Source organism: Lissotriton helveticus, chromosome 10 (assembly GCF_964261635.1).
Source record: "Lissotriton helveticus chromosome 10, aLisHel1.1, whole genome shotgun sequence".
In the NCBI taxonomy this organism is placed as follows: Eukaryota; Metazoa; Chordata; class Amphibia; order Caudata; family Salamandridae; genus Lissotriton; species Lissotriton helveticus.
In genome coordinates this window covers 172,092,427-172,119,797 of record NC_136071.1, presented here as the reverse complement: position 1 = coordinate 172,119,797, position 27,371 = coordinate 172,092,427, and the positions used below count along the sequence as shown (strand labels likewise).

The 27,371-nt window shown below is 44.7% G+C and overlaps 1 protein-coding gene across 1 annotated transcript in view; it reads right to left on the bottom strand.

The window, feature by feature from the left end:
• Positions 1 to 27,371, bottom strand: part of WIPI2 (WD repeat domain, phosphoinositide interacting 2) — a 171,389-nt gene that overhangs the window by 80,864 nt on the left and 63,154 nt on the right. The window contains exons 7-8 of the mRNA XM_078665016.1: positions 13,183 to 13,253; positions 10,495 to 10,602 (exon numbers count right to left, since the gene is read on the bottom strand). Of these exons, the coding sequence (XP_078521142.1) occupies positions 10,495 to 10,602; positions 13,183 to 13,253 (179 nt within the window). The remainder of the gene's footprint in view (positions 1 to 10,494; positions 10,603 to 13,182; positions 13,254 to 27,371) is intronic.

Sequence of the window (27,371 nt, the reverse complement as noted above, 5' to 3'; positions counted from 1 at the left end):
CCTTGATAAATTAAAGCCTATTGGGCAGTATCATGTCGGTGAACCATGGTTTACCACTGGTGTCCCAGGGCTTCGATACAGGTTTATTGTAAACACATCCGAGTTACTCCCTTTATGTGCATTACTCAGAGTAGATGAGTCAAGCGAACGATGCTTACTCAAGAATGTAGATGATGTTATAAAATCAAATTAAGTATGACAATACATAAAACTGCAGAACGTCCATGTCCAGTCAGTGCTTTCCATTAAGAAGAAAAACCTACTCTACTGAGCATAGACACACAGGACAGTTAAAATGTAGATAAACGAAAACCAGAAGGTTCTAACTCCTCCAGGGGCCAATATAAGGCACTTAACATTTTTATAGCTCCCTAGTTCTAGGGCAAACATTTCATTAACGTTAACCTAGTGCCGATAATAACACATGGGCCTTATTTTAGATTAACCTAGGGATCTTGATGTTGGAGATCTAACACAACACTCAAAAGATGCTTAAAAGAACAATAGGTAATGACCAGTAGATTAACACATATATAACCATTTCCAAAGGTTCAGCAGCCACACAAGTCCACACAGACAAAAAAGTCTTTAGGTGCTCAATGTGCAGTCCAGCTGAACCAGCGACCATTCACTGCTGTTCGGTTGGGAATACGTTCCCCAACCTCATAATTTGGCAGTGGTCAGTCAAGGGCCCAATTAGTCCCTTTCTTAGCACAGTGGCAGAAAAAAAAGTGGTCCAGTTTTCGATATACAGTGGAACAGATGCATTATATTTTTAGGTGCTTGTACCCAACGATCTACTCTGAATAAACACTCCTAGCCATTGGAAACTTACCCCATAACAAGACGGATCCTATAGTTGCTGTTGTGAGCACACTCTTTTTAACAAAGACATCCTTAACCTTTCTTTTTCACCAGAGACGGCTGAAGCTCATTCACCTCCTGCTATCTAGCAAACACTGTGCCTTGGTGATTGGGTTGACTATTAATACTCTTCAAGACTAAACCTTCCTAAATTGTTGCTACAGCAGCTGCAAGGCGAACACAATGCTGCTTTCAATCCTATATTTGATTTTGGAACTAGAGACCACATCTCAACTTCATGCCGTTCACAACCCTGGCTCCCCCTGGTAAACCAGATCTGTTATAAAGTTGCATGCCGACCTTTAAGTGTCTGCGCCATTTCCCTTCAATTTATCTTTTATCCTAAATCTGATACTAACCCCCTGGTAATCTATCTAAAGTTCTCTTAATGGAACCTAAAGTCACCTCCATAATGCATGGATGGCGCTCCTTTCGGTGGTTCAGTCTATCACTGTCTGGGATTCTCTGCCCACTAACATGTGGCTCTCCACACTTTGACTATTTTCAAGAGAAAATAGTAGTCTATTTGGCATCACAGTTTGGTTAAAGGTCAGAATGTGCTATATAAATGCTATCACATTAGTCAGTAGAAATGGTGGTGGGGATAGAAAATCTTCCAGTGTAACTGCAGAGGAGATCTGGATTCCTAAGGAGCTCTAGAAGTATGTGCTGGAGAGAGGAATTTGGTCCAAAAACGTAATCTGTCCTTGCCAAAAAGGGGCTTCGATGACCATCTCCAGATGGTTGAAGCTGCTGTGGACAATCATGTAAATGAGACCAGGCGAGAGATATGTGTACACAAATTTTCCAAACCAATCAAACTGTTGGAGGAATTACGATTCCTTTCCTGCTCCCTGAAGAGAGGCACCAGTGAACGTCCTCCAGCAAAGACGTATCTAAGAAAATCCACACTTGTAGAGGAATTGGGCTATTGCGCAGTCCCATCATCTACAAGAGTGTTTATCTGAACATTCTTTGTTCCGCTCTACATATAAACACAAGAGGAGCATATTTTTTTGCACCCAGATCCACAGGAGAACAGCTAACTTACACAGTAGTCTCTCCCTAGGTACTCAAGCACAACAAGCATGTGCAAAGTCAATAAGTCTCGCTGTGAGAGCTATATGCTTCGTCCATGTGTTTAGCCATGTTGGACAGCATTATGGCTGCTGTGAAGCATGGCTGAATGTAAAGGGAAAAAAGCTGATTAACGCGGGCAGCACTCAATCAATCAATCGGGGAATTGTAAGCGCGCTACTCACCCGTGAGGGTCTCAAGGCACTAAGGTGGGGGGGGGGGGGGGGGGGGGGGGCGCAGATCTGTTTCGCCGAAGAGCCAGTTCTTGAGGTTCTTCCTGAAGGTGTTCAGGGAGGGGGCGCGTCTGATGTCTGCCGGTAGCTCGTTCCAGGTCTTGGCTGCAATGTGAGAGAAGGATCTTCCGCCTGCTCTGGCTCTGTGGATGCGCGGGGTTTCGGCCAGTGGGAGGTTGGAAGATCGGAGGTTTCTTTTGGGTACGTGGAAGTTGATTCGGTCGTTGAGTTATTGGGGTCTGTTGGGGTGTAGGCATTTGTAGGAGTGAGTGAGGATTTTGAAAGGGACTTTTTTCTCCACGGGGAGCCAGTGGAGACTTCGTAGGTGTTGACTGATGTGTTTGTGTCGGTGGATGCCGAGGACGAGTCTGGTGGCGGTGTTCAGTATTGTCTGGAGTTTGCGGAGTAGGGACTTGTTGATGACGGCGTAGAGCGAGTTTCCATAGTCCAGTCTGCTGGTGATGAGTGTGTGGGTGAAAGCTTCCATGACTCAGGGGAGGATCCACTTGAAGGTCTTGCGGAGGATGCAGAGGGTGTTGAAGCAGCTGAGGGTGACGGCGTGACGGGTGACGGCGTTGACTTGTCGGTTCATGGGGAGTGATGAGTCGAGTACGATGCAGAGGTTCTTGGCGTGGTCTGAGGGGGTAGGTGGGTTTCCGAGGGCGGTCGGCCACCAGGTGCTGTACCATGCAGAAGGGGTGGTACCAAGGACGGGGACTTTGTCTTCTCGGCGTTGAGCTTCAGGCAGCTGTTGGTCATCCAGACTGCGACGTCTTGCATTCCTTTCTGGAAATTGAGTTTGGCAGTGTTGGGGTCTTTGGTGAGGGAGAGGATGAGCTGGGTGTTGTTGGCGTAGGATATGATGTTTAGGCCGTTTTGTCAGACGATGGCTGCGAGGGAAGCCATGTAGAGGTTGAAGAGGGTGGGGCTCAGGGATGAACCCTGAGGAACTCTGCAAGTGATTTTCGTGGGGTCCGAGAGGAAGGGCGTGAGGCTGATCTTTTGGCTTCTTCCGGTGTGGAATTATCAGAGCCAGTCCAGGGCTGTTCCTTGTATGCCTGCATCATGTAGTCTGGTGACTAGCGTGCTGTGAGAGACTTTGTTGAAGGCCGCTGATAGGTCGAGTAGGATGAGGGCTGCGGAGTGGCCTTGGTCCAGGAGGGTGCGAATGTCATCTGGGGAGGCGGGTAGGGCGGTCTCTGTGCTGTGGTTGCTTCAGAATCCAGATTGGGGCAGGTCGATGAAAGCTTTCTCTTCAATGAATCGTGTCAGTTTCCTGTTGACTGTTTACTCTGCAACTTTGGCTGCAAAGGGGAGGAGCAAGATGGGCTGATAGCTCTTGAGGTCAGTGGGGTCAGCTGTGGGCTTCTTGAGCAGAGGTCGGACCTCTGTGCGCTTCCAGTTATCTGGGAAGGTGCCTGTTTTGAAGGTGGTGTTGATGGTGCGTTGTAGTTCGGGTGCAATGGCGGCCAGGGCTCTGTGGTAGATGTGAGGGGGCAGGATCGTGAGTGCCCCAGAGTGGATGCTTTTAATGGTTGAGGCAGTGTCTTCGGTCGTGATCGGTGTCCAGGTGGAGATGGTGGGCTGGCTGGTGTTTCTGGGGGGCATGGGGCCGTTTGAGGCGCCTGGTGGATGGTAGATGAAGTTGTCGTAGAGGTTTTTGATCTTGAGGTGCAAATAGGTTCCAAGCTTGTCGCAGAGGTATGGGGTGATGTATGTGGCTTCACTGCGTGGGTTGGTGAATTCTTGAATGGCACTGGAAACTTCCTTGGAGTTGGTCAGGATTTTGTTGTGGATGAAGTTCCTCTTGGTGGCTCTGATCTGGTTCTGGTAGTCCGTCATGGTGTCCTTGTAGGTGGCTTGGTTTTCATTTGTCTTGGTGTTTCTCCAGTCCTTCTCCAGGCGTCAGCAGGTGCGTCTAGCTTCTTGGAGAGCGGTGGTGAACCAGGTGACTTCCAGGGGGGTTGTGTAGCGGGCAAGCTCGTCTGCGCAGGCGGAGATCCAGGTGTGGAGTTCTCTGGCTGCGTCGTTTGCGTGGGGTGCCAAGGTGTGGTTGTCTCGGGTGAGGGTAGAGTTAAGTTGCTTGTCTGTAACCTTGCTCCAGTTCCTTCGTGGTGGGCGTGGGGCTGATTTGGGTGCCTTGGGTTTGTTGATGGCGAACTGTACACAGTGGTGGTTGGTCCATGGTGGCTGCATTGTGTGGCTGAATTGGACGCGTTTTTCTGCCACGTAGATGGGGTCGAGGGTGTGTCCTGCTCTGTTGGTCGGTATGTTGACAAGTTGTTCAAGTTCGATGCTGGCGAGGTTGTCCCAAAGGTTAGTGGAGATGGGGTTGCTGGAGTTGTCGAGGATGAAGTTCAGGTCTCCAATAAGTATGTAGTTTGTTGAGACCGTGGGGTGCGATGAAGTCGGTGATGGTGGTGGCAAAGGGTGGTAGGGGGCCAGGCGCGGTCTGTAGAAAAGGGTTCCTCGGAGTGTGGCTTTTTTGGTGATCTGAAAGTGCAGGTGTTCGGCGGAGGGGAAGGTTTCGCTGGAAGTGGTGAGGCGGAGGGTGCTCTTGTGGACGATGGCGAGGCCCCCCCTGAGTGGGTGGGGAGGTCTTTCCTCTGGATCTTGTATCCGTCTGGGATGGCGGTGCTGATGTCGGACTACATCATAGCGCTTTTTTCCTTCCCTTTCAGCCAAACTGCAGATCAGCCTGCCTGCCGAATAACATGGTTAAACAAAACATTTACGAAGTCAATAACCTTTTCATAGGTGAGAACTATTGGCTTTGCCAATCTTTGTAATACCACGCAGCAGGGAGTTAATTGACTCACTGCTTGGAAGCCCTTCTCTTCCATGACCTTTTTTTCTGCACAATCCCCAAAAGATGTGTAGCAATGCTCACAGTAATAGTGCTGTGTCTTGTTCCATAGTGATTCATGCTGCATTTAAAGACGTGTTCAGAGAAAATGATTGGTCGGGACTGTTCGTGTGTGGGCGGTCCAAGCCATCAGACAGATGCCAGAAGGGTGCGTGTGTAATTATACATTTACTGGTCCTTATCGGTCTGTGCAACTGGGTGCTCTGCAGATCTTTGGAAAGGGAACTGAAACAACAGATGGTTGCCCCTGCTGCCAGAGCTCACCAGAATTACACTGATCGGGCTGCTGTTCTCCCCCATGCCTGCAGTCTGGGGGAACCGAGTCCTCTGAGAGAAAGTCTGCTCTGTTGCAAATCTGACTGCTTTGCACACATCAGGGCAAATGAAACCAGAAGCCTGGCCACTAACAAGGTTAGCACAGCTCATTTTGTAGAATATAGACCCAAAACAAGCCCAGTCCCAACAAAAGAACAAGGAGCATTTCAGTGAGCTGTTGGTGCTGCATGGGTATGCTCATAGAAACCAACAATCACTATAACCTTTTCAATGCAGTTGCTTTTCCTGCTTCCTGAATCTATTTTGGGATATGACGGATGTATGTGCCTTGCACAGAAGCTCTTTACATATCCAAATGACTGTATACCTCCACTTTCAAAGACATTGTGTAAATGAAGCTTGGAAAGGACAGAGCAAAGCAAGCCAGCTTGGATTGGTTGGCAAACTAAAGCATCCAATAAGTAACCTCCTGGTGCGACAATAAGAAATATAGGGGGGTGGGGAAGCCGACATGAGAAGAAAAAATAGTATTCGAGTCAAAGTGCAATCAAGATGAAGCAATTGGTATTTGGTCCAAGCTCCAGCCAAAAGAACAGAAGTCAAGCTGGCACTCGCTGACCAATTACGAGGCAGAAACATGAGTCACAAAGAAGTCAACTAATGGTATGCCATGTGCGGGCTTTAAGTCCCTTATGCATACAATACCACTTACAAGTGAATGCACAAGCAGTGCATGCGCTGTCACACGGGAGACCTAAAGGCCACTGTGTTATCGCCATAAACGATAATGCATTAAAGATGAAGGAGAAATTGCTTTATCCCACCAACGTCAATTAACTGAAAACTTTAGTAGCGCATCGATCCCGGCGTGGTCATATTATGGGTGTGAGTTTCACCACAGTATTGAGGCATTGCATTGTTTTTCACAGAACTGGTGGCTAACATGACATTTGGGGATGTTAGATTCCTGAGCCACAAAAGGAGAAAGACCATAACTGCTTGCTGGAGGAGTATTTTCTCTGACCACCTCTCTTGCAGGAGGTCACAATGAAAAGACAGTTTGTGTAGCAAAAACCTTAATTCTTGGACAAACCACTTAAAATACATGGACCCAAAGACTATGAACTCTAAAAACCTTTAAAAACACTATGCTCAAGTATGATGGCTCAGTGAGAACAAGATAATCATTTTAATCAAGTGCTTGTACCCTTAGAGAAAATATCCCACAGCCAGGGAGTTTTGGCAAGGAGCTGGTGAAAGGCTTAATTACGTTAATGGCACAACATAAGTTGTGAATAGTGTTGCAAACTTCCTGAGAGTCTTTGGCTTCCTCATCTGTGTTCTTGGTGCCAATACTACAGGTGTGTATGGGAAGCTACTGAATAAAGAATATTTGTCCCATGGAGCCAATATGAGGTGAAAGTGGGAGTCAGAAGTCCTGACAAATGCTGCCAATCAAGCCCTAAGATACTGCCAATGCTCTTGTTTGATATGAATATTAAAGTAGGCCCTCTAACCGTTAGAGAGAGAACTCAATCCAGATGCATTTTAAGCCTCTCTAAAATCCCCAAGGGGGATGGGGCGGGGGGGCTAGAGACACAATCCATATTTGTTAAAAGGGACCCTCACCCACTAGAACCACTAGAGGCATGCTTCAGCCTCGAGTCCTCGCCCATGAAACTTTGTGTGGACCAGTGGAGCTCTTAATTTTCTTTCTCGATCTAATATTGACTGCAGGTATCCAGTACCCTATCGTATACAATTTCGGATCCTTTGGTAGGTTTAAAACCAAGATGTGATGTCAATGGCGCTTCAAGGCACTTCCCACATCAATTGTGATGTGGGTGTCCATTGAAACGCCATAAATAAACTTCTTACTCCCCCCTTTTTTAGTTGGTTATATAAAACTAAGTCTCCAGATAGTAATCAGACCCTCCGGCAAGGCCTCCACAACGAGTGCAAAACTGCCCATGTGAAATGTGTCCTCTAGGAGAAATGGATTCAGGCTGTACACATTTAGCATAGGTATGATAACCCCCCTCCTTTTGTGAGGGCATTGAAGTATCTAGTGTGAACTCCTAACCCCTTTATCGATCTAAAATTAACACCATAGCCCTGAAAAGTAAAAGCTTTTTAATCTCCTGAAGAGGATCTGATGTAGATTTCAGAAATTTAAGAGGCAGAGTTGTGCCACTTGGAGGAAATTTGAAGGAATGAGCTTTAGAGATTACTTTCAGAACCCATTTGATATGTACTGCTTGAAGGAAGATTACGCTTTGAAATAAGAAGATCGCACACCATTCTTCACCCTAGCCCGTGATTCTCAATTCGAGGATTCAAATGAAGCAGCAAACCACAAAGGGAAATAAACAGATTTTTGATAATATCGGGGGAAAGTATAGATTGGTTATTAAAAACCTTACAAAGGGATCGGAAGATGTCCTCTCCACACTATTTAGAGTGTGTGGAGGCCCTATAAAGGCAGAAGTGTCCCTTCTGGGGAAACGTCCTGCGTCCGTCAAAATCTAAAGAAACTTTTTTATATGACAAATCAAATCCACCCATTCTAGGAGGAGCACTGGTTGAAGAATACGCTTTCCTTTTGAGGAAAGCATGAGAAGGTTTGTAAGTACACTTTTGCTGATTGGAAGTTATGGTACTGAACAACACCATGTTTGCTTTTTTCTACGACTAACGGTCATAGGACAAAACAGTTTGACTGTCAAACATAACATTTATAATATTGTCCGCATGCAATGATATTATGATATTAAGATCTAGGGATGTCTGTGCCTAATAAAAATCAATAATCGCTCAGCCTGTAGTGTTAACCATATCTTTAAACGGTGGACAGCATTATCCATGGCAAGAAATTCAGCTGCTGCTTCTGTAGTAGAAAACTTAGCATGGCTATCAAAGTTGCCCCAATATAGTTAGATGTTTCAGGAACAGTGTTATTTCTTTGGCCATGTTGGTTCCATGCCTCAAAGAATAATCAACCTATGAAGCTGGAAGGGGAGGAAGAAAAGGGCCAGTATTCACAGTGTTCTTAAAGACACTGAAAACTACAGTTGTAAGGACGTATACGTCAAGAACTCTGAAAGAGATGAAGGGAGCTGAGTTGGAGGAAGCGCAGATGTGCAAGAGCCTTTCAGAGAGCAGAGTTCATCCACTGAAAAGCAGGTGGGGGTTGGGGGGGGGTAGAGTGAGAGCATATCATTAAAGTGTTGATAACTCTGCAGGTGGAAATGAAAAGTACTGTGAAGGTACAAACTTGTGCCCCAATGAAAAACCAAGGAGTTTAATGATAGTGCTTCTATTTTTAGATTCAAGTTCAACATGCTCTACCAAATGAGTTGCTGGTATGACTTTTGGTACTGGAGAGAACTGCTTTTCTCTTACCTTTCTCTCTTTTGTCCTTTGATGAGCAAAATAATATCGAAGGTCAGACCTGGTATATGGTCCTGTTCCATACAATGAGGAGTCCTTTCCTCTCACACTTAAATATTGTTGCCAACCTCCTACTCACTGAAACACCAGTACCAGTTTTGAGTGTTTTCTTAAAAAGCCATGTAATGCACTTTTCAGAAGCTTCAATGAAAGTCTTTGATTTTAATCCAGCTGTCACTTTACGTCATCAAGTGTCATTACATAGAACTTAAAGCTTTCTAGATCAACACAAGATCTTACATTGGGTATACTATACCAGGGTCCTCTCACAAACTAGATAGAGTACCAGATGAGAAGTGTTTGAGAGGGTGCAGACTTAGGGAAACTTTCCTCCATACACTGTGGGATTGTCCGACTCTCCATGAGTACAGGGAGGGGTTGACCATTAGTTTGGAGGGTGCTACTGACATTTGAGTAGCCCCAGGGGCACAACTAGTATTGTTGGGGATATGGAGTAGATCCCATCAGCGGCTATTTCATCTAGGCTTCCTTCTGGCTAAGAGCGACGTGGCATGCAAGTGGGGCTCCTTAGTGGTACCTGAGATGGGAGACTGGAAAAGAGGAATGGATATGTGATACACGCAGGTAAAGGTGATCTATAAGGGGAGAGAAGATGCCCCAAAAAATGTGATAAGAATTTGAATGGCTGGGATAGTGATGATTAAAGTAGTTCTAGCCAGTGACCTCAAAGGATGGGTAAAGGGATTGCTGGTTGCATAGGATGCTGTAATGTGAAAATAAAACAGAAGAAACAGAACGTTATATGAGCACCCAAATAGCTTACAGGACGGAGAAAGACGTTTATGGTAAGTGATGGAAAACAGGTTCATGCATTTGTTTTCGGACCACTGGCATCAAAAACTTACAAGCACACATTTCCAAATAAGGGCAACAATACAATTTTTATTCATGTGATTTGGCAAATAATTTTAGTGAAAAAAAGAAATTAAAAGGTATCCCTCCAACAATATGCCTGCATTAAACATTACTGAGTTCATAGATCTTCTGTGGTCCACTACGATCTGGGAAGGGCTTTGCTCATTCAACTTTAAGCCAAAAGAAAGCAACTCATGGCATTCTTGCAAGGTGTAAATCAGAAAAATTATTTTAGGCTTGGTTGTCCTAAAAGAAACTAGGGCCTTCCACATGAACAGATGATCAGACAAGTTACAGATATTTATTTGAGACTATGAAGATCTATGTAGGAGCACGCCATAATGAAATAAAATATTACTTATCACATAGTAATTCAGGGAATAATTTTTAGGCAAGGCCACAGTTGGACAACATGGGGATTGCACACCCAAACAAAAGAACACTCTTTGAGCTGTGTAATGACTGCCCAGCACAAATCCACAATAAACATACACAAAATGTTAAGAGGCTCATGTTAAGAGGCTCATACGAAGTAAAAACAGAAGTAACATAGTGGCCTTATTTTTCAAATGTTCTCAACTAACCTCTAAATAAAACAGTTAGGATGGAAATAAGATAGGACATTGGTTTGAACATATTCTATAACAGTTTCTGGACAGCAACATTGCAATTAGGATTAGCAAATAACTGTAATTGAAAGTCGTAAGCAGAGTCAGTCCAACATTCCAGAAACAAAGAACTCTAGCTTATAAAACAAAGTAGCAGGTGTTTTGAAAGTAGCCCTTTTAGGCGAAGCTCGTTTCTATTCAATGGTTGAGAATAACAACATACTTTTATGAAGTTATGACTTACTTCTCTTTCACCGTCTCCAGCTTGAAGATATGAACGGTTTCAGTATTACTGGAGGCAGAAAGAAACATGCCATCCATGCTGAATGCCAATGAGCAAATGCTGACACACCTATAAAATAACAGCAACAGTTATCTTGTGCACAATTTACACCCAGACAACACTAATTTATTCAGTCTATTTTATGTTGTTAAACTCCACTCCCAATGTTTGATCCATGATGACAAATGTGATGTGATAATAACAAAGATAATGTTTGTATTTCTGGATGACGGATTGTTACTTGATAAGATTTATGGGCATTTCGAGAACCTGCTATAATATTTAAGGAGTGTTTTAAAAAAGGTCTATGCATAACATCTGGTAAGACTCATTAAACACTGCTTTTGTAGCAGAAATTTTGTTAACAATATGTATATTCATATGGTGGCCAGGACTCTTTACACAGTCTAGGCACTTTGCAAAGATGTTTAACAGAACTATTAATCAGTGGAAGACAATACTGTGTTAACAAGCACTGGGAAAGCCAACAAGCTGTGTGTTTGCTTCCAGCCTTTTGACGTAGTCAAAAACTTATTTTGCTTTTTCATTGTTTTTGCAAAACTTAATTTTTGGGGAAGCTGCTTGTTCTTCACAAAGAAAACATTTGCAAAAAAAAATATATATTTTAATCTAAAATATTACACAATGCTATAGTATTCCCTGGCACTGAAGGGAACTACTTTATGTGTGGATGTGCTTCTTGTAAAAGAGCGGAATGCTGTCACTCACAGTCATGTTAACCACTAGTTGAAGTGGGTTGACCCACTGTTGCATGGGGTAGAGGGCAGAAGAAAAATATGAATGAGAACAAACCAATGGATGAAGGGTGTTGGTTGAAATATAATGAAAATGTAGATTTAATTTCAGGTAAACCAAAACATCTTGGCTAGTGACAAACCAAGACATTAATCAGTTGCTCTATATTTCGCACCCTATCTATGTAGATGACAAGCACCACACCTCTTCCCCCCCCTTTCGCACATCCAGTTTAATAAGACCCGTTTAGGTTGACCCTTATGCGCCCTAGCTAAGCATAAATAATGGAGGAAGTGAGCACTCTAACCTGCTGCTGTCAAATTTATGGGATGTCAATGCACAAAGGAGGAGACCAGAACCCTCCAACAGCGTGCAATCAAACAATTATACCGTCATACTTACACATGTGCGGTAGCATGTGGAGAAGCATACCACTGAAAGGCAGTAAAGGCTTGTAGGGCTCATCCTGGATAACAGTGAATGCAATCCAGAGGAGTGAGGAAAATAAATCTTATAACATTAAAGAAAACAAGAGCCCATCAAGTGGGTGATGAACGTCTCCGCAGCCAGTTTAGCAGTAGATGTGCTCCTCTATATCGCAAGAGACATCTGATGATAACAGCTGCATGACTTTCATCATGCTAAGGTTCAACTACAGGCATGTACCCAGCGTCACTGCTGCACTAGAAGACGGATTCCAAATGAAAGAGGTGAACACTGTGTTCTAATTATGTGAAACTCTGAAAGAATTGATTGGAAAGTGACACATTTTTCCTACGAAAAATATGTAAGATAGACAGTTCAGCATCTAAAGAATGACAATAACTATAAACGCGGTCTCAGAGTCACTGGAAATACAGTCACCAGTTTAACATTACGAGTGGCCAGTGGATTTCAAAACTTATGAGTAAAAAATGAAAGGCCCAAGTGTATGTCCCAGATGTTGTGTGTCATTGGAACAAAAAAAAGTAATGCTGAAAATGGCACTGGACTATAGCATTATGTTTGTTATAAAGACAGTCTGTCATAATTTCTGAGTGGCCCAATGGTAGTCACATATGACAAGGGATTTACTTACAATACATATTTTGCTAGGTAGAAACAATGGGGAAAAATTCATTAGAATGTCATACAAGACTACAGTGGTTGCACTTAAACTGCTTGCTTTTTAAATTGACCCTGTAAGAACACATGCCCATTCCATACAAAAAACTGATTGGACTTCAAGAAGGCAGGCAGCTAAGCTAAGAAAATACAGAGAAAGCCTTGAGAAATAGCCCATCCTGCTTTGACAAAAGGCCAGCTGAATTTGGATCTAGCTGATCATTAGATTATTTGGTTTATTCTCCAACCAAAATAACAATAGTGTAAACAAATTAAACCCAGGCATGATTATAGAACAACAGCAAAAATCAGACTCAACAATTTAATGTTCACGACAAATTCCAATTATTTGCATTCCTGCCCAAATGTGGAGTAATTATTGTGAGCAAGAAAACTGGCACAGTACAAGCTGTGCTGCTGAGTACATGACTGGTTAAGAGTAGAAAACCACATATCCACAAAATCAATAACCACACTAATCAGAAATGCAATTAAAATATAGAAGTCTATTAGAAGAGCCAAGGTTGGCAATCTCTTCAACAGCAAGTTGCACAAAAATAAGATTTGTAACCATCACCTGCCTTTAAAAGCCTGCATTTCAATTCAGCAGCCAAGTAAGGCAAGCTTTTATTGGCAGTTAATTACCGAAATCCATGGCACTACAACATTCAACACTTCAAAACATGGATGAGATTATTCAATAGGTTGATAAATGGCACCAGTGAACTTTAATGTAACTGCATTAACATAATTCAAGCAAAGCCAGTTGAAAGAATTGGCAATTATTACCTCTTTACTCCTCGCCGGAACTCGAAAACTTTTTGTCCCTCTGGAATGGAAAACACCCTGATCACGGTCCCCTAGGAAGAAAGGAATCCATGTCATCGCCGACGTTAGCCATCCACAATATAAAGACAGCCTAGTTCAACATTACTTAGTCATGGGACGTGGCATAGCAAGGGTGCCACTTGCCTCAATGCCGAAGGGCCCCCCACCCATGGTTTAGTTGAGAACAAAAAACATAGCTCGTAAAATAGTATCTTCTAGAAGACAGCCCAGACTTTAAAACGACCCACAATAATACTACGATCATAATACTCAGCGGTCAGCAGTCAATTGTAACGAACATCTCTTACATTCCCATACAACATATCTGCCACAAGGATTGTCCACCAATAGTACTGTACAGCCAGAAAATCAGACATCAACAAATGAACAGGCATGGAACATCTGAAGAGATCTGTAAGACACTGTTTGGCAGTCGGAAGAGTTCAATCTGGTATACCCTGCAGGTCACAAACATCTATACACTGTGACTGCTTCTTTACATCTCACACTGAAACTTAGATGGGGGAGGGGGGGAGGTAGTAAAAATGCCCATCCCAGAAGATCTCTCCACTTCTCCCTCCCTCAAACCATGCCAGCTCAGGACTACAACTGTACACAAAATCTGAGATTGGGCAACAAAATTCAGTAAACCGATCATAATCCTATAAAAAATCATAAGGAGACCTGCAGAGCTGTTCAAGGCTGCCAGCACACTAAAACTGCGCGTCTGTCTCCCACACTGCATCATCCACCACACTGCTAAGCGCTGCATTCCATAACAGAATAACCGCACCTCAGATGTCCTCACTCACGGCATTAAAACCGTAACAAAGGATCAAGAAAAAAACAACATGCTTACAACCACATACCCTACATGGCGTAGCTTGCTACAGATGTAGGTATTTAGGATTGTTGAAATCCTGTGCTACTGCTCAATGCATCTCTTTTATGGAACGTTTCTGTAACCTATAGACAGCCCAAGGATTTTGCAAATTATGTAAGATCCATATGCCTTTGCTGGAAACAAATAGAAAATGTTTGGTTTTCTGCTGCATGATTTCAAATGAATTACATTTTGTAAAATAATGATCAAAAGCATTCTTTTAAACTTCACAAGATAATTCATGCTTATGGTGACTTTTACTGTGGAACACCTTCCATTTCTATGTGCTGTTGAGCCAGGACTCTTTTTGAAGCCAGAAGGAAAATTTCGTCTTGGTGCATTTGATTAAGTGTGTTGTGACTTGGGGCTAATAGTTTCAGATAATGGTTCTTGGGCAGCTCACTTGGCACATAGCCGGAGGAAATTTCTAAAGGCCATCAACTCAATGTTGAGCCTCCCCCAACCTAAAAGAACCGAAGTTGTGCTATCTCTCTTGTAAATATATAAAACACAGTGTATACCTACTGCAACATATGGGGCAGATGTTTGAGGCCTTACAAATTGTCGCAGCATTCAGGTACAAGACAATAGATTTTGCCGGAGAATTTTGGGGGCACCGATTTTTTCCTCATCCTTTGTTAACAAGAGAAATTATTGCTGACTGCCTCAAATGAAATAAGGGTGGGGATATACCCTGGCTGGCGGCCGTTAGGGATAGCCTGACTAGCGTACATTTCTACCATATCTTTTGCAACACAGAGGGTATTAACAAAAAAATTATACAGGTATAAGAACACTATGGTGACATGAGACATGCACAAGAACTTTCAAAATCATCAGTTGCACGGTATATGTCCATGGTGGACGCTGATGGCGCCCCCACCCCCCTTCACATTTGCCAGCTACTTACCTTCTAAAAGATATTAACCGCTGGGAGAGAAGCTTGCTCTTTCGCTTTAGGGCTCGCACTTTAAAATACCAACTGTGCTTCCCTTTAGGCTTCAACATCAATCTTGAGCAAACGCCCTGTCCCTGCGGTAACAGTGGCAATCAATCTATGTTAAATTTTCTATTCTTTTGTAACTTTTACCAAAAATACAGCAAGCAATTGTTGATCCCTTTCTTGAAGGCACTGGCCATTAATGACTTTAAAATAGCCTAAAGGGACATTCTTTTTCTTTAAAACAGATTTTATTTGACAGACTGCACATACCATGCGACCCCCCACACATCGGAGGAAGCCACAAAATAATTCAAAGCATCAGTGTCCAAGCAATCTTTACATCATTTTATGCAGCAACAATGATAAACAAAACCAAATAACATACCCCCCTCCCCCTATACTCCCTCCCCCCCACCGAGAACCCCCACCCTCCAACTTGTCACACAACTCCACCTCCTCCCGATCAGTCCATAGCATCTCAAGCCCCATTCGCGAAAGGATTGAAACGTAGAGTCATTCCATCGTCCCTTCAGTGGCATCTCGCTCCACCGGGGGTTCAAGCCACAAGCCCCTATAGTCAGCCCACCTTTTCCAGATCCGGTAATGTTTACGCGGGCAACCCCGCTAAAGGGATATTCTTAAACTTAATGGGGTAGACTTAACTATCTGTGTTCGCACTTTTCTGAAAATGGCTATCCGTTCACGCGCCTCCATGACTACTTTATAAGTAGATTAAATTGCACCTTTCAAATCTTGTTTTTATTTGATAAGGAACATTAATTTGGATCGTGGACGGTGCCCTGAAAAGTGTTGCTACCTATCTCATGGTCTAAACTTTATAGTCTAATTTGACTGTACTTTAAAGTATTATGCTGCTAGTCATTTACACTGGATCGTACCCAGACCATATTTCGCTGCTATCTGTTAAACCTTTTTTCACTATGCTGCTACATGTTATGATAAACCCGGATATCGGTATTAAGCTTATCATAAGTTTATAAAGAATTTGCTGCGTCGCTTTGCATAATTTATAGGTCTCTGTGTGTTCATTGTTTTACAATTGTGTGTTTATCGTTTTAAACTATGTAATGTTTTAAAATATACACTTTTGCTGGTATTTTGCTCTGTGCTTTTATGGCTATTTTATATCCGAATAAAGATTATTGAAAATACTCTACATGGCGTAGCTTGCTACACAGATGTAGGTATTTAGGATTGTTGAAATCCTGCGCTACTGCTCAATGCATATCTTTTATAGAACGTTTCTGCAACATATAGATAGCCCTAGAATTTTGCAAATTATGTAAGATCCATATTCCTTCGCTGGAAACAAATAGAAAATGTTTGATTTTCTGCTGCATGATTTCAAATGAGTTACATTTTGTAAAATAATGATCAAAAGCATTCTTTTAAACTTCGCAAGCTAATTCATGCTTACGTTGGCATTTCCTGGGGAACACCTTACATTTCTATGTGCTGTTGAGCCAGGACTCTTTTTGAAGCCAGAAGGAAAATTTCGTCATGGTGCATTTGATTAGGTGTTTTGTGAAAGTGGCCCATGTCTGAAATTTTTTATTATTAAAAAACCTCCAAATACCACATTCGCACTAACTACATAGAACCTTGGGAGGCAAGTATGGATTCTCAGTCTACCAAATCTATCACGAAACCAGGGAGAGTTTAACATGCAATGAGTAAAGTATGAGGGAATGTTTTTCAGCAATGCTACAAACAGTGGGTTCGGGACTGGGTATGAACATATGGCAGCCTAGTCATGGCATTAAAGCAGCATTCCAGAGTCTAATTAAGACTCTGCAAATATGACCTTGTCTGGGTTTTGTGCAACAGAACCCCATTTAAAAGTTCTGCTAATTTGGGGCAGAAATCTACTCTTTTACCGTTTGAACCAGTCCACCAGGTGGTTAAATGTTACTAATCAATGTTCCTATATAACCCAGATGCATTGTTGCCTGCAGAACCCCAGAATCAGTAGGCCTATCTTGTCCTTTCTGCCTGTGCAGAATCTTCACAGTAACAATTCTTCCTCAAATTCAGTAACTGCAGTGACAGTCTTGTAGTTCTCTATGCTGGTAGGGTGCTGGCACCACCTCTCCACCGGAAACACCACTGTGACGTCACTGGAGTCATAAACCACCCCATTTGTGCCTGAACATCATTTTCCCCACACATTTTTTCCGTGCCTTTAAGACCAACAGGATGAGATCCACATCTTATCAGCAAGGTGCAGTTAAAAATCTAAAATTCGACCTTTTTATAATGATTCTAGTAGGAAAACAGGCTTCAGTAAGAGGAGGTGGGTGGGTTCAGTGAGGAATCTACAGGTAGATAGAGTACTAGAGAAAGATAGTTACCAAAGATGCATAACTTTTTTTCTGATGGATACTTCTACCTGCAGATTCCTGATGGTTTTAATAGATTCCCTAAGCAATACCAATGCGATAGGTGGGGGGGCTTGAAGAAGTGGTTAAGCCGATAAGTCATGGAGGAGACTGAGCACTCGATGTCCTTACCTCTGCACACTAGTGTTTTGCACAGTTATGAAGGGAATTGGAGTAGTCACTTTGCAGTTCTGACACAAGGACTCACCATGCCAGAGCTCCAGTTGAAGATTTCGTCCAAGTGAAATGAGCATCTTCTGGAGGTCCTTCGTGTGCCAAGGTATACAATCTTAATGCACAATATGATCCACATGAACAACGTCCTCTTTTGGACAGCTTTATTCTTCATCTTGCCGGAGTCCCTGATGAAAAGGAGGTCATCAAATTTAAAATCCTTGGTAAGTTCACTATAAAAACTGGCCACCCTCTTAGGTTCTCGCCTGTGGTGCCTCTTCTTCTCCTTAGTGGGATGTGGAGGCGGGGAGAAGGTAGCTAAAGTGAAGGACTGCCCCAAGTGAAAGGATGTAACCAACTTGCAGGAAAGCAGCAATGGTTCTAAGGGTCAGCTTGATAGGAAAAGGGACATAAAGGGAGGCTAATGCTCAATGCCTGAAACTCACTGACAAGTCTAGAGGACATAATTGCAATTAAGAAAACTGTTTTGAAGTAAGCAATAACAACTGGATTAAAAGGTGAACACATTAAAAACATAAGCACCATTAAGATCCCATTGAGGCATAATGAATGGAGAAGTGGGAATCCTATTGATAAAACCCTTTAGAAACTTCATAACTATAGGGGACTTGAACAGGGAAGGCAGGTTCGGAAGACACAGAAAAGCCAACAACGTGGATACATTGCAATTCTAGATACCCACTGCACTAACCTGCTGAGCTAATGACAGAGCGACCCACAGGATATCAGATAAGTGTGCCTTGAGGAGATACAGAAAATGCTTGAACATCACTTGACAGACCTACTCCATCTTCTAGAGTACACCATTTCAGTGGTATGTTTGCAGTCAATAAAAATAAAATCCACCATTTCAGGAGGCAGATGAAAAGCATGCAGGTGTCCCTACTCAATCTCCAGGCATAAAGGTGGTGACTCTGGAGGTAGAGGTGCAGCACCTGCCCACCCGACAGAGAGGCGTTCTACCCTTTAAGGGTCAGAGCAGGTGACACAGAAAGGTGCACCGGGCCTGAAAGCCACACTCTTTTCAGCCAGTCCATGGCTTTTGCACCACAGACCAGAGTCATGTTGTTTGTCTACAGAGAAGAAGTGACCCCGCTCGAACCTGCTTGTTGACATACCATCATGGATGTGTTTTCTGGCAAGCTCTGGATGTCTGGCCACGAAGGGATGGCTGCTCCACCAAAGTTATTATGTAACATCTGCTCCTCTGAAGACTTAATTCCTCTGATCTCCAGCTTCTCCAGATACACTACCCAATCTAAGGTGGAAGGATCCATTACCACGGCGGTCTCTGCTGGCAGACGTTGAAAGGACAACTCTTGAACTAGGTTCTCGTTCACACTCCACAAAGTCAAATCTGCAGTAGCTTCCCCTGAGATTACAATGGAGTGCAAGAAATTTCTACCATGTTGCAAACACTGCCTGTGGAGCAACCAATGGAGATCCCTTGTTTACCAGTGTACATAAGTGAATAGGAGTACGCAGTAAGCTAGTAGACCTAGCAGGTGTAAGGCCATCAGTATTAAAAAGCGTGCTCTTGAATAACCCTTAACCTCCAAGGAGGGGGAAAGACTCAACATTGTGCCAGTAGTGCCCCTATAAACAGCATATGCTGCGAGGGCTACAGGTGAGTATCAGGTATGTTGACAGAAAAGCCCAGGTAATACAGCAATGATGCTGTAGACTGCAGTTGGCAGCAACTTTGGAGACTTGACTTTCAGGAGCCAGTGGTCCAAATATAGAAACATTGAGTTTCCTGATCTTCTGTCCCACGTATCAACTTTGTGAACATTCATACAGCAGAAGCACCCCCTCCAACAAGTACCAACGTGCTGGACAAGAGGGAACGAAGGTTGCTTCCTTGCTGTGGTTGGGGAGGACGAACAGGAGAAAAAAAATATGCAAGAGGTAAGGCTCAGTCTCTACCCTTGCCATGACCCCAGTACTACCTGAATAAAGTGGCTGTTGCTATTGTTGCTGCTGCTGGCCTTACTGACACCACAAACGGAAAAACATCTCGCAAACCAGTGAAATATATAATTGTCTATAATCGAATTGCCTGGTTTGGAGTCGAAGAGTCCTAGCAGTGGCCTTACCTGTCCTTGAAACTCTGAAAGGGCTAAATCTGCATATTCCACCGAACAGCCATGAACCGTCAACAGGGAGGTCAATTAGGGTTGCTTTAGCACGGCTGGAGAAACCTACGTTTGTGCAATGACATGGGAAGTCTTACTGTCATGGAAGTATCCATTGCACGTGCCATGGAATCAGCAGTGTCTAGGCCAGACTGAACCACCTGTCTGGTCGTAGCCTGACTATTTTTAACACATTCTGTGACATTTCTCTGCCGATGGTCTGGGAGATTTGGGAAGAACTGTTTGGGTTAATTTCCACAGGACATGGGAGTAATGACCCATTAAACAAGTAGCATTAGGAAACTTAAGGGCCATAATTCCACTGAGAAAGACTCCTTCACAAAGTGTTGTATTTTTCTTAGCAGCAGTAGGGGTGCTTTTGGCTGCAGTAATGTTACGGTAGTGTGGTTTTCATTGACGCTCAAAGTACCAGGAAAACAAATTCAAAACACTGGGATCATTGGAAGTAAATAAAACAAGAATTTATCAGTAAGGTCTCGTCATGTAATTTCTTAAATGAAATTAATTAGGAAGCACAATGTGAATCTACTAAATAAATAATAAGTAGCATTATTCCATAATACATATGTGTGTGCAAAATGATAGCAATGTGCTGAAAATAAATATTAATCAGATTATGACATTAGCAGTGATGATCCAAATGATCTAATATTAGGTCAGGAATCAAAGAAATAGAGGAATTTGAAGTATACAGGTTCTCTCTACTTCCAATAATCTCATATTCATTTATCATAAAAGAGGGAACTTGTGATACATTTGTCTCTTTTTTGTCTCCCTAGTGAAAAGGTAGGGGGGGGGAGTATCCCTATTTGTTTTTTTGAAAGACCCTAACCCACTAGTTAATCAAGTGGCATAGTTCATCAATTCGTGCTCACCCAGCATCTCTAACGTATCTGGGCGAATCCGCGCTTATGATAAATGACTGCAGGTATTCCTACTCTTTAGAATTTTATTAGGGAGAACCCTAGGTAAAGTAAAAAATATAAAAGTAGATGTAACCAGCGCTATTATGAGTTCCTACATCAAGAAGATCTACATGTTTCAGTGGTAACTGTATTGCTGCTTAGGTCAGACGGCTTTCTTCAGGAAGAGTAAATTATAAAGATCCCTAGTTCAGATGTCAGAGAATAAGCAAATATTGAGATATAAGAGATTATTGGTAATACCAGTGTCATTTGGGTGCCACGCAAAATGAAGGTAACATGAAGATGAGCTGAAAACCCAGCGTAAGTACTACTCCTTAACCAATTTAAACATTCCTAAAACTCGTGGTGTACAAAGCAGATGTCCTTCTTAACACCCATTTGCCGCTGATGTGATTACAAGAGTCTTGTGCCATCACAGAGTCCGTGTGGAGCATTCTTGGACCTCATAAATAAATATGTAAAAAATGACCTGCAGCACAGAGTCTTGTGACTGCCACCATGGCATTCCTGAAGGATGACTCACCACCCTTCCTCGCAAGGGCACAAAGTGAAGAAAGACCAATGAGCAGATGTGAGTGGAGGAATGGCAAGCTTCAGGAGAGGCCAGAAAATGAACAGTTGGAAGAAACTGCATAAAGCAATCGGTCTGATGGAAAATAGTTTTGCTTCCAAGAACATTTCCCAAGTAGGAACTAAAAAAAAAGCTCACTCTAGAAAGAAATACGCATACGGATGAGGCCGTCGCTCAATGCATGGTGTAAGGTTAAACAAGGACAAAGTAGGGGAGTGCACAAAAGAAAAATAGGAAAATCTCTGCCATAGAATATATCCACAGAGACCTTGCCAGCGATGTATTCTGAATCAAAGGAGAAATTTAAATATTCCTTAACACAATGACCTAGAGCACAGTCCTGCTGTAACCATATGGAACTTTAAGAAACTACAAATTGAGGTGAATATTAAAAACAGTTCTTTAATTTAAAAATTGCTGTACATTGAGACAATCCTTTGACAATGTGAGCCAGTGCAAGGTTTCAAAGCTAGAGTGATGTGGTCCTAGGATTTCAAGTGTAGGACTAGCCAAGCCACCGACTTTTGCAGAAAATGTATTGAAGAGAAATATTTGAGCTACTAGGTATAGCTTGTTCATGTAGGCCAAATGAGAGAGCACAAGAGAGACTGCAGCTAGAACTCTGACTCAACAAGGAATACTGAAAGAGTGGGTAGTTAGGTTTAATGCAATAGGTCTCGCATTGTTGGAAGTTAGAGCAATTGGTGTTGTTAATCCACTTGAGAAATAGATGTCGTACTTTTAGAAGCGTTGCTTGTGCATGGTCAGCTAAAACAAGAGGTGATCGGTCCTCCCTTTACTGTGTTGCCCCGGATTCCTGCCGGGCCTGACTTATTTTATTAAAGGACTGCAACAGCCAACAGAGCGCCTGTAATGCACGGCACCTACTAAGGGGACTGGTGTTTGATACTGGCAAGTGTAAGTAAATACAAGAACCTAAGCCACCCCCCTTCATTGGTAGAAAGCAAACAGGTACGACAGCATTGTGGGTTAATGCTCCTGAGACCTAGGAGTGTGTTTCCTAAGAACAGTTTGCCAGACTGGGCAGCCCATGCTCCTCCCCCAAATGCAGCTCGCTGGCCCTCTGCAGGGGGTTTTCCCTATGCTCTGCAGTGCCAGTCCAGTCTGGCATCCGGAGTATGTAGCCTTTGTAAGCACATTCGACACGTACTGACAGACGAGACACCACTCAGATGTTGACAACCATTTTACAGGCACTGTTTTTTCCCTGCTGTGCGGACTGCTAGGTCCATCCACAGAGGACCGAACTTTGTCCTTAGAGGACGTGATCCTACAAGAAAGAAGACAGTGTTTGCTGAAGTGCTGAAAATACTAATTATTCATGCATGCTGAACTACAGCAGAGAGCCCCTTCAGCTGCATAGGAGCTTAATGAAGAGAGGAAGAGCTGGTGCAGCCGGAAGCAAACTAAAACCATTAAGTGGTGTGGGGAGTGGAGGGGGGGTGTTGCGGTGTCTGGAAGGGAGTTTGTGTATGTGCGGGTGTGTGAGATTAGGTGTCTACAGGAAGGTTGTGCGAGTTTGTTTAGGTCTCTCTGTGGGGAGTTGTGCATGTTTGGATGTTTATAGGGAGTTTATGTGTGTGCGTCTGAATGCATGTTTGAGTGTCTATTTAGGGAGCGTGTGTATGTGTGCTTGAATTTCTATATAGTGAGTTAATGGTGTTTGAATGCATAGCCTGTGTTCTTTGTGTGCACGTGTAGAAGCTGGCTCTGTATATACTATACCAAAGTGAGGTATAGTGTGCACAGAGTTCAGTGGAACCCCAAAGGTATGCAGAGGTAAAAGTAGATATCACCATACTTTCTATTTGTGGTAGTGTGGTTTAGCAGTAAGGTTGTATCATAGGGTATTGTTAATCATTTGTTGTACACACTCAATCAGAAAATGATATCACACACTCTAAGACTGAACTTCAGACCAATTGGTTTTGAATAAAAATATTCTTTTAGTTATTTTATTTTCTAGAACCAAGCAAGCCTGGCACAGGTAAGCAATACATTATTTACAGTAGTAATGCAGTTTGTAACAGTTTGAATTGCAATTGTAAATATACTTTGATTACAGTGAAGCTACTAGTAATGCAATGCTTTTGATATACTGTACATATACTTTGTATTGGCTTTTTAGAAGAATATCATGGTAGTTACTTTTCAGATTACTTTTCTTACACAGTGCAGTATACCTGGATACTGCACTGGGACATTTCCTGTAAACAGGTAAGTAAAAGCATTTTGGTTATTTAGTTACAGTTTTAAAGGATTGCTTAGATTTTTCAACTCCACACTTTGAAACTTTTCATAGAAAAACAGTCAATGTCATCCTATGGAGGAAAATAGTGTTATCGGATAACAGGTAAGTACTTTGTTGTGGTATTTGGTATTCTGGGGTTAGACTCAGGGGGTCCCCCAGGGTCAAGGATGCACTCTTGTTATACCTTCAGCGGCACTAGGGCAGCCAGGTGTAGAGTGCGGAGGCACAATTTAACCTAACGAGGGATAGGAGGCCTTCAGTTGGTGGCTGCTGACAAGAAGGCCACTGGGTTGAGGAAGCAAAGCTCCTGGGCTTAAGTTCTGGGCAAATGGGGGGTTCAAGCCAGCACAAAATGGGCACCCTCAGCAGCACTGCGACGGCCGGGTGCAGAGTGATGTTTTGGCATTGGGCGCCGTGTAGCTTTCTTTTTTTTTTTTTTTTTTTTGAAATTTGTTTTATTGTTGCATCAAAGTATACGGGTACAGTGTAAATAATCTGCTGAGGTGGCCTCAACATTCAGCCATGCGTGCAACGTTTTTTTTGTTTATACAACTGGTGCAAATATACATTTCCTCAATTAATCAGTACAGACCGTGTAACCATGTCTGCAGGCTGGGAGACAGTGAACCTGCATAGCCAAGAGGACAATGAATGATAACAGGTATGTAAGTTCCCGCCTCAAGGGCGTTGGATCGGGGTCTGTACTGTCCATATAACGGTGCTACCAGAGAACGGGGGGGGGACAAAACTGTGGGAGGGAAGCATGTGGGCGCTAGCATGGTCTAAGCAGGGGGACACCGGTGACGGGCGTCGGGCCCAAGGAGCTGTTCAGTGCGCGCTCCAGAAGAGTGGGAAGTTAATCAGGATGCAGGGGGTACCGGGAGCCTGCCCTGGGGAGGGGGACACCAGGTGAATGCTATTGGTCCTCTCGGGTGGGGGGGGGGGGGGGGGGGGGAGGAGTAGGTGGGTCACCTGCACGTGTGGACTGTCGGAAGCTGTGGAGGAGCATGGCCCATTCCATGGATATGGGAAATTTACGCGCGCCCCTGGCTTCTTCCTCTCTAAGAGCATCCTCTTCCGCCGCCGCCCATTTACCGACCGCCCCCGTCCATGCTGCTATAGGGGGACCCTCCGGGGATCGCCAGCGCATGGCTATGCATCTGTTTGCCAACAGGAGCGCTAAGGACACGAAGCGTCTATGCACTGGGTCTTGCTTAGGGACATGAAAGATGCATAATGCGCTAGATTCCCAGGTGGATAGTGTAGTGAGACCTGTTAGTTCCGACAGTGTGTCGTGTACCGCCCGCCAAAAGGGATGAAGGTCGGGACAGCTCCAAAACATGTGGCGGAAATCTGCAGCAGGGGAGCAGCATCTGGGGCATAGGAATGATGTGGAGGGATAGAACTTCTGTAATCGCGCTGGGGTGAGGTACGCCCTGTGTAGGATATAGTATTGGATGTTCTTGAAGCGGGCGTTCCTAGAGACGCGTTTCGGGGCCTCAAGCGCTTTAGTCCACTCTGAGTCATGTAGTGCGCGACCTATGTCCTCCTCCCATGTAGCTCGCAAGGTCGTCAGGGGAGCGTGTGAGAGTTCCCGGATGGATTTATATAACCAGGTGACTAAGTGACGTCCCGCCCCCATACGCAGGATAGCATGTATTACTGGATGCGTGTCTGGCTCGCCAGTATGGAGATTAAAATGGGGTCGGTATCCATCAATCAGCTGTCGATATGTGAGGAATTGGCCCGGGGGGAGCCCGTATTCAGCGGTCAGGCGGTCAAGTGATTTTATCTGGCCTTCCTCGAAGAGCGATTCCAGTTCCGTGATGCCACAGAGCGACCATACGGAGAAGAACGGAGCCATGAAGTAGGAGTCCTGCCTGGGGCTGCCTATCAATGGTAATAGCGGGGAGTACGGAGGTCTATTGGGGGACATTCGGTGGATCCGCAACATGCACCGGCGCGCTATCGCCACTTGAAGGGGGTATGTGCGCCGTGGCTTGGTGCCCGGGAGAAGAAGACGGGTGAGTTCCGGGGCTGCGATTCTGCCGGTCGAGGTAACAGTCTCCTGAGGGTAACGGTCCGCCGTCCAGTATGACAGCCATTGGAGCTGTGCCGCAAGGAAATATGACTCGAAGGGCGGAGCTCCGAGCCCTCCCTGCGTCGTGGGGAGTTGGAGGGTTTTCAGGGCGACCCTGTGTCGGCCCTCGCCCCAGATAAGGGTCCCTAGGAGGGAGTCAAAGTCGTGGAAGAAGGATCTGGGTGGTACCACCGGTAAATTCGTGAAGTGGTAAAGGAGTCGGGGAAGCATTACCATTTTAGCCAGGGCTATCCGTCCTATTGGGGCTAGTGGGAGTTTATTCCAGAAGGCAACAGCCGGGCGCAGACTGGCAAGTGCCTTGCGGTGATTCCCTTCAAAAAGGTCAGCTGGGGAATGGTACAAGCGGACACCGAGGTACCGGGGGGCGTCCGCGGACCATGAGAGTTTATGCGCTCCGAGCTCGACTTCCCGGGGGGGCAGGCTCGGGTGTAAGGGGTAGACTGTGGACTTGTCCCAGTTCACCTGTAGTCCCGAGGCATCTGCAAATTCCGCCAGCGTTGCCCCTATGGGGGCCAGGTCCGTTTCGATGTCTCGGACGTATATGAGGAGATCATCCGCGTACATGGATACGCAATGTGTGCTGTCCGCAAGTGGGATGCCCCACTCCACACCTTCCAGGCGCAGCCGAACCGCCAGCGGCTCGACTGCTAGCGTGAATAAGAGAGGCGACAGGGGGCACCCTTGTCTTGTGCCTCGCCGAACTTCGAACGCCAGTGATATACGTTTCCCAATACGAACGCGCGTGGTCAAATCGGTATACAGGAGGCGTGTGTACGCCATGAGCGTCGGGCCGATATTGAGGCGCCGCAAGACTGAGAAGAGATAGGGCCAGGTGAGGGTGTCAAACGCCTTCTCCAGGTCCATAATGAGGCAGGCGGGGCGGGGAAATCTGCCACGTATCTGATCCTGAACATGGAAGACTCGGCGGAGGTTCTGGGAGGTGTTCCTCCCCGGAACAAAGCCGCATTGGTCGGGGTGGACTAGTGGGCGTATGACCTGCGCATAACGATCAGCCAGAATTTTCCCCAGGATCTTGCAGTCGGCCGACAGGAGCGTGATGGGGCGGTACGACCCCATGTGGAGTGGATCTCTGTGGGGTTTGGGAAAGGTGACGATCACAGATTTCCGCAGCGACTGGGGTAACCTCCCTAGATGAAGAGACGCCCCGAACATCCGTGACAGACGGGGGACCACTAGGGGAGAGAATGTCGAGTAGTATTCGAGCGGGAAGCCGTCCAGACCCGGCGCTTTATTCCGGGACATGGCACGTATCGCCTGGGTGATGTCAGAGGGTTTTATCCCGGCGTCGAGAGTGCGCTTGTCCACGTCAGATATTGCGGGTAGCGTCAGCGGGTCTAAAAAACGATCCACCGAAAATGGGGAGTATTGGGCCGGGGTCCCGTACACTTGTGCATAGTGACGCTGAAACGCCAGGAGGATCTCGGCCTGTGAGCGTACCAGCACACCGTCCGGGTTGACAATATCCGTGATTGGTTTGATTTCGGTGTCCTGCCTCGCCATCCAGGCCAGTAGCGCTCCAGTTTTGTCTCTGTCCTTATGTACCCTAGAGGCGTAAGCCCTAAAATTGTATTTTCGGAGGTCAGCGCAGGCAGTCTGATACTCCGTCTTAGCCTCGGCCGTGAGCATGGCGTGCTCCTCCGAGTCGTCAGGCCGTTTAGTGAGTGCGGCCAGAGTCTGCTCTGA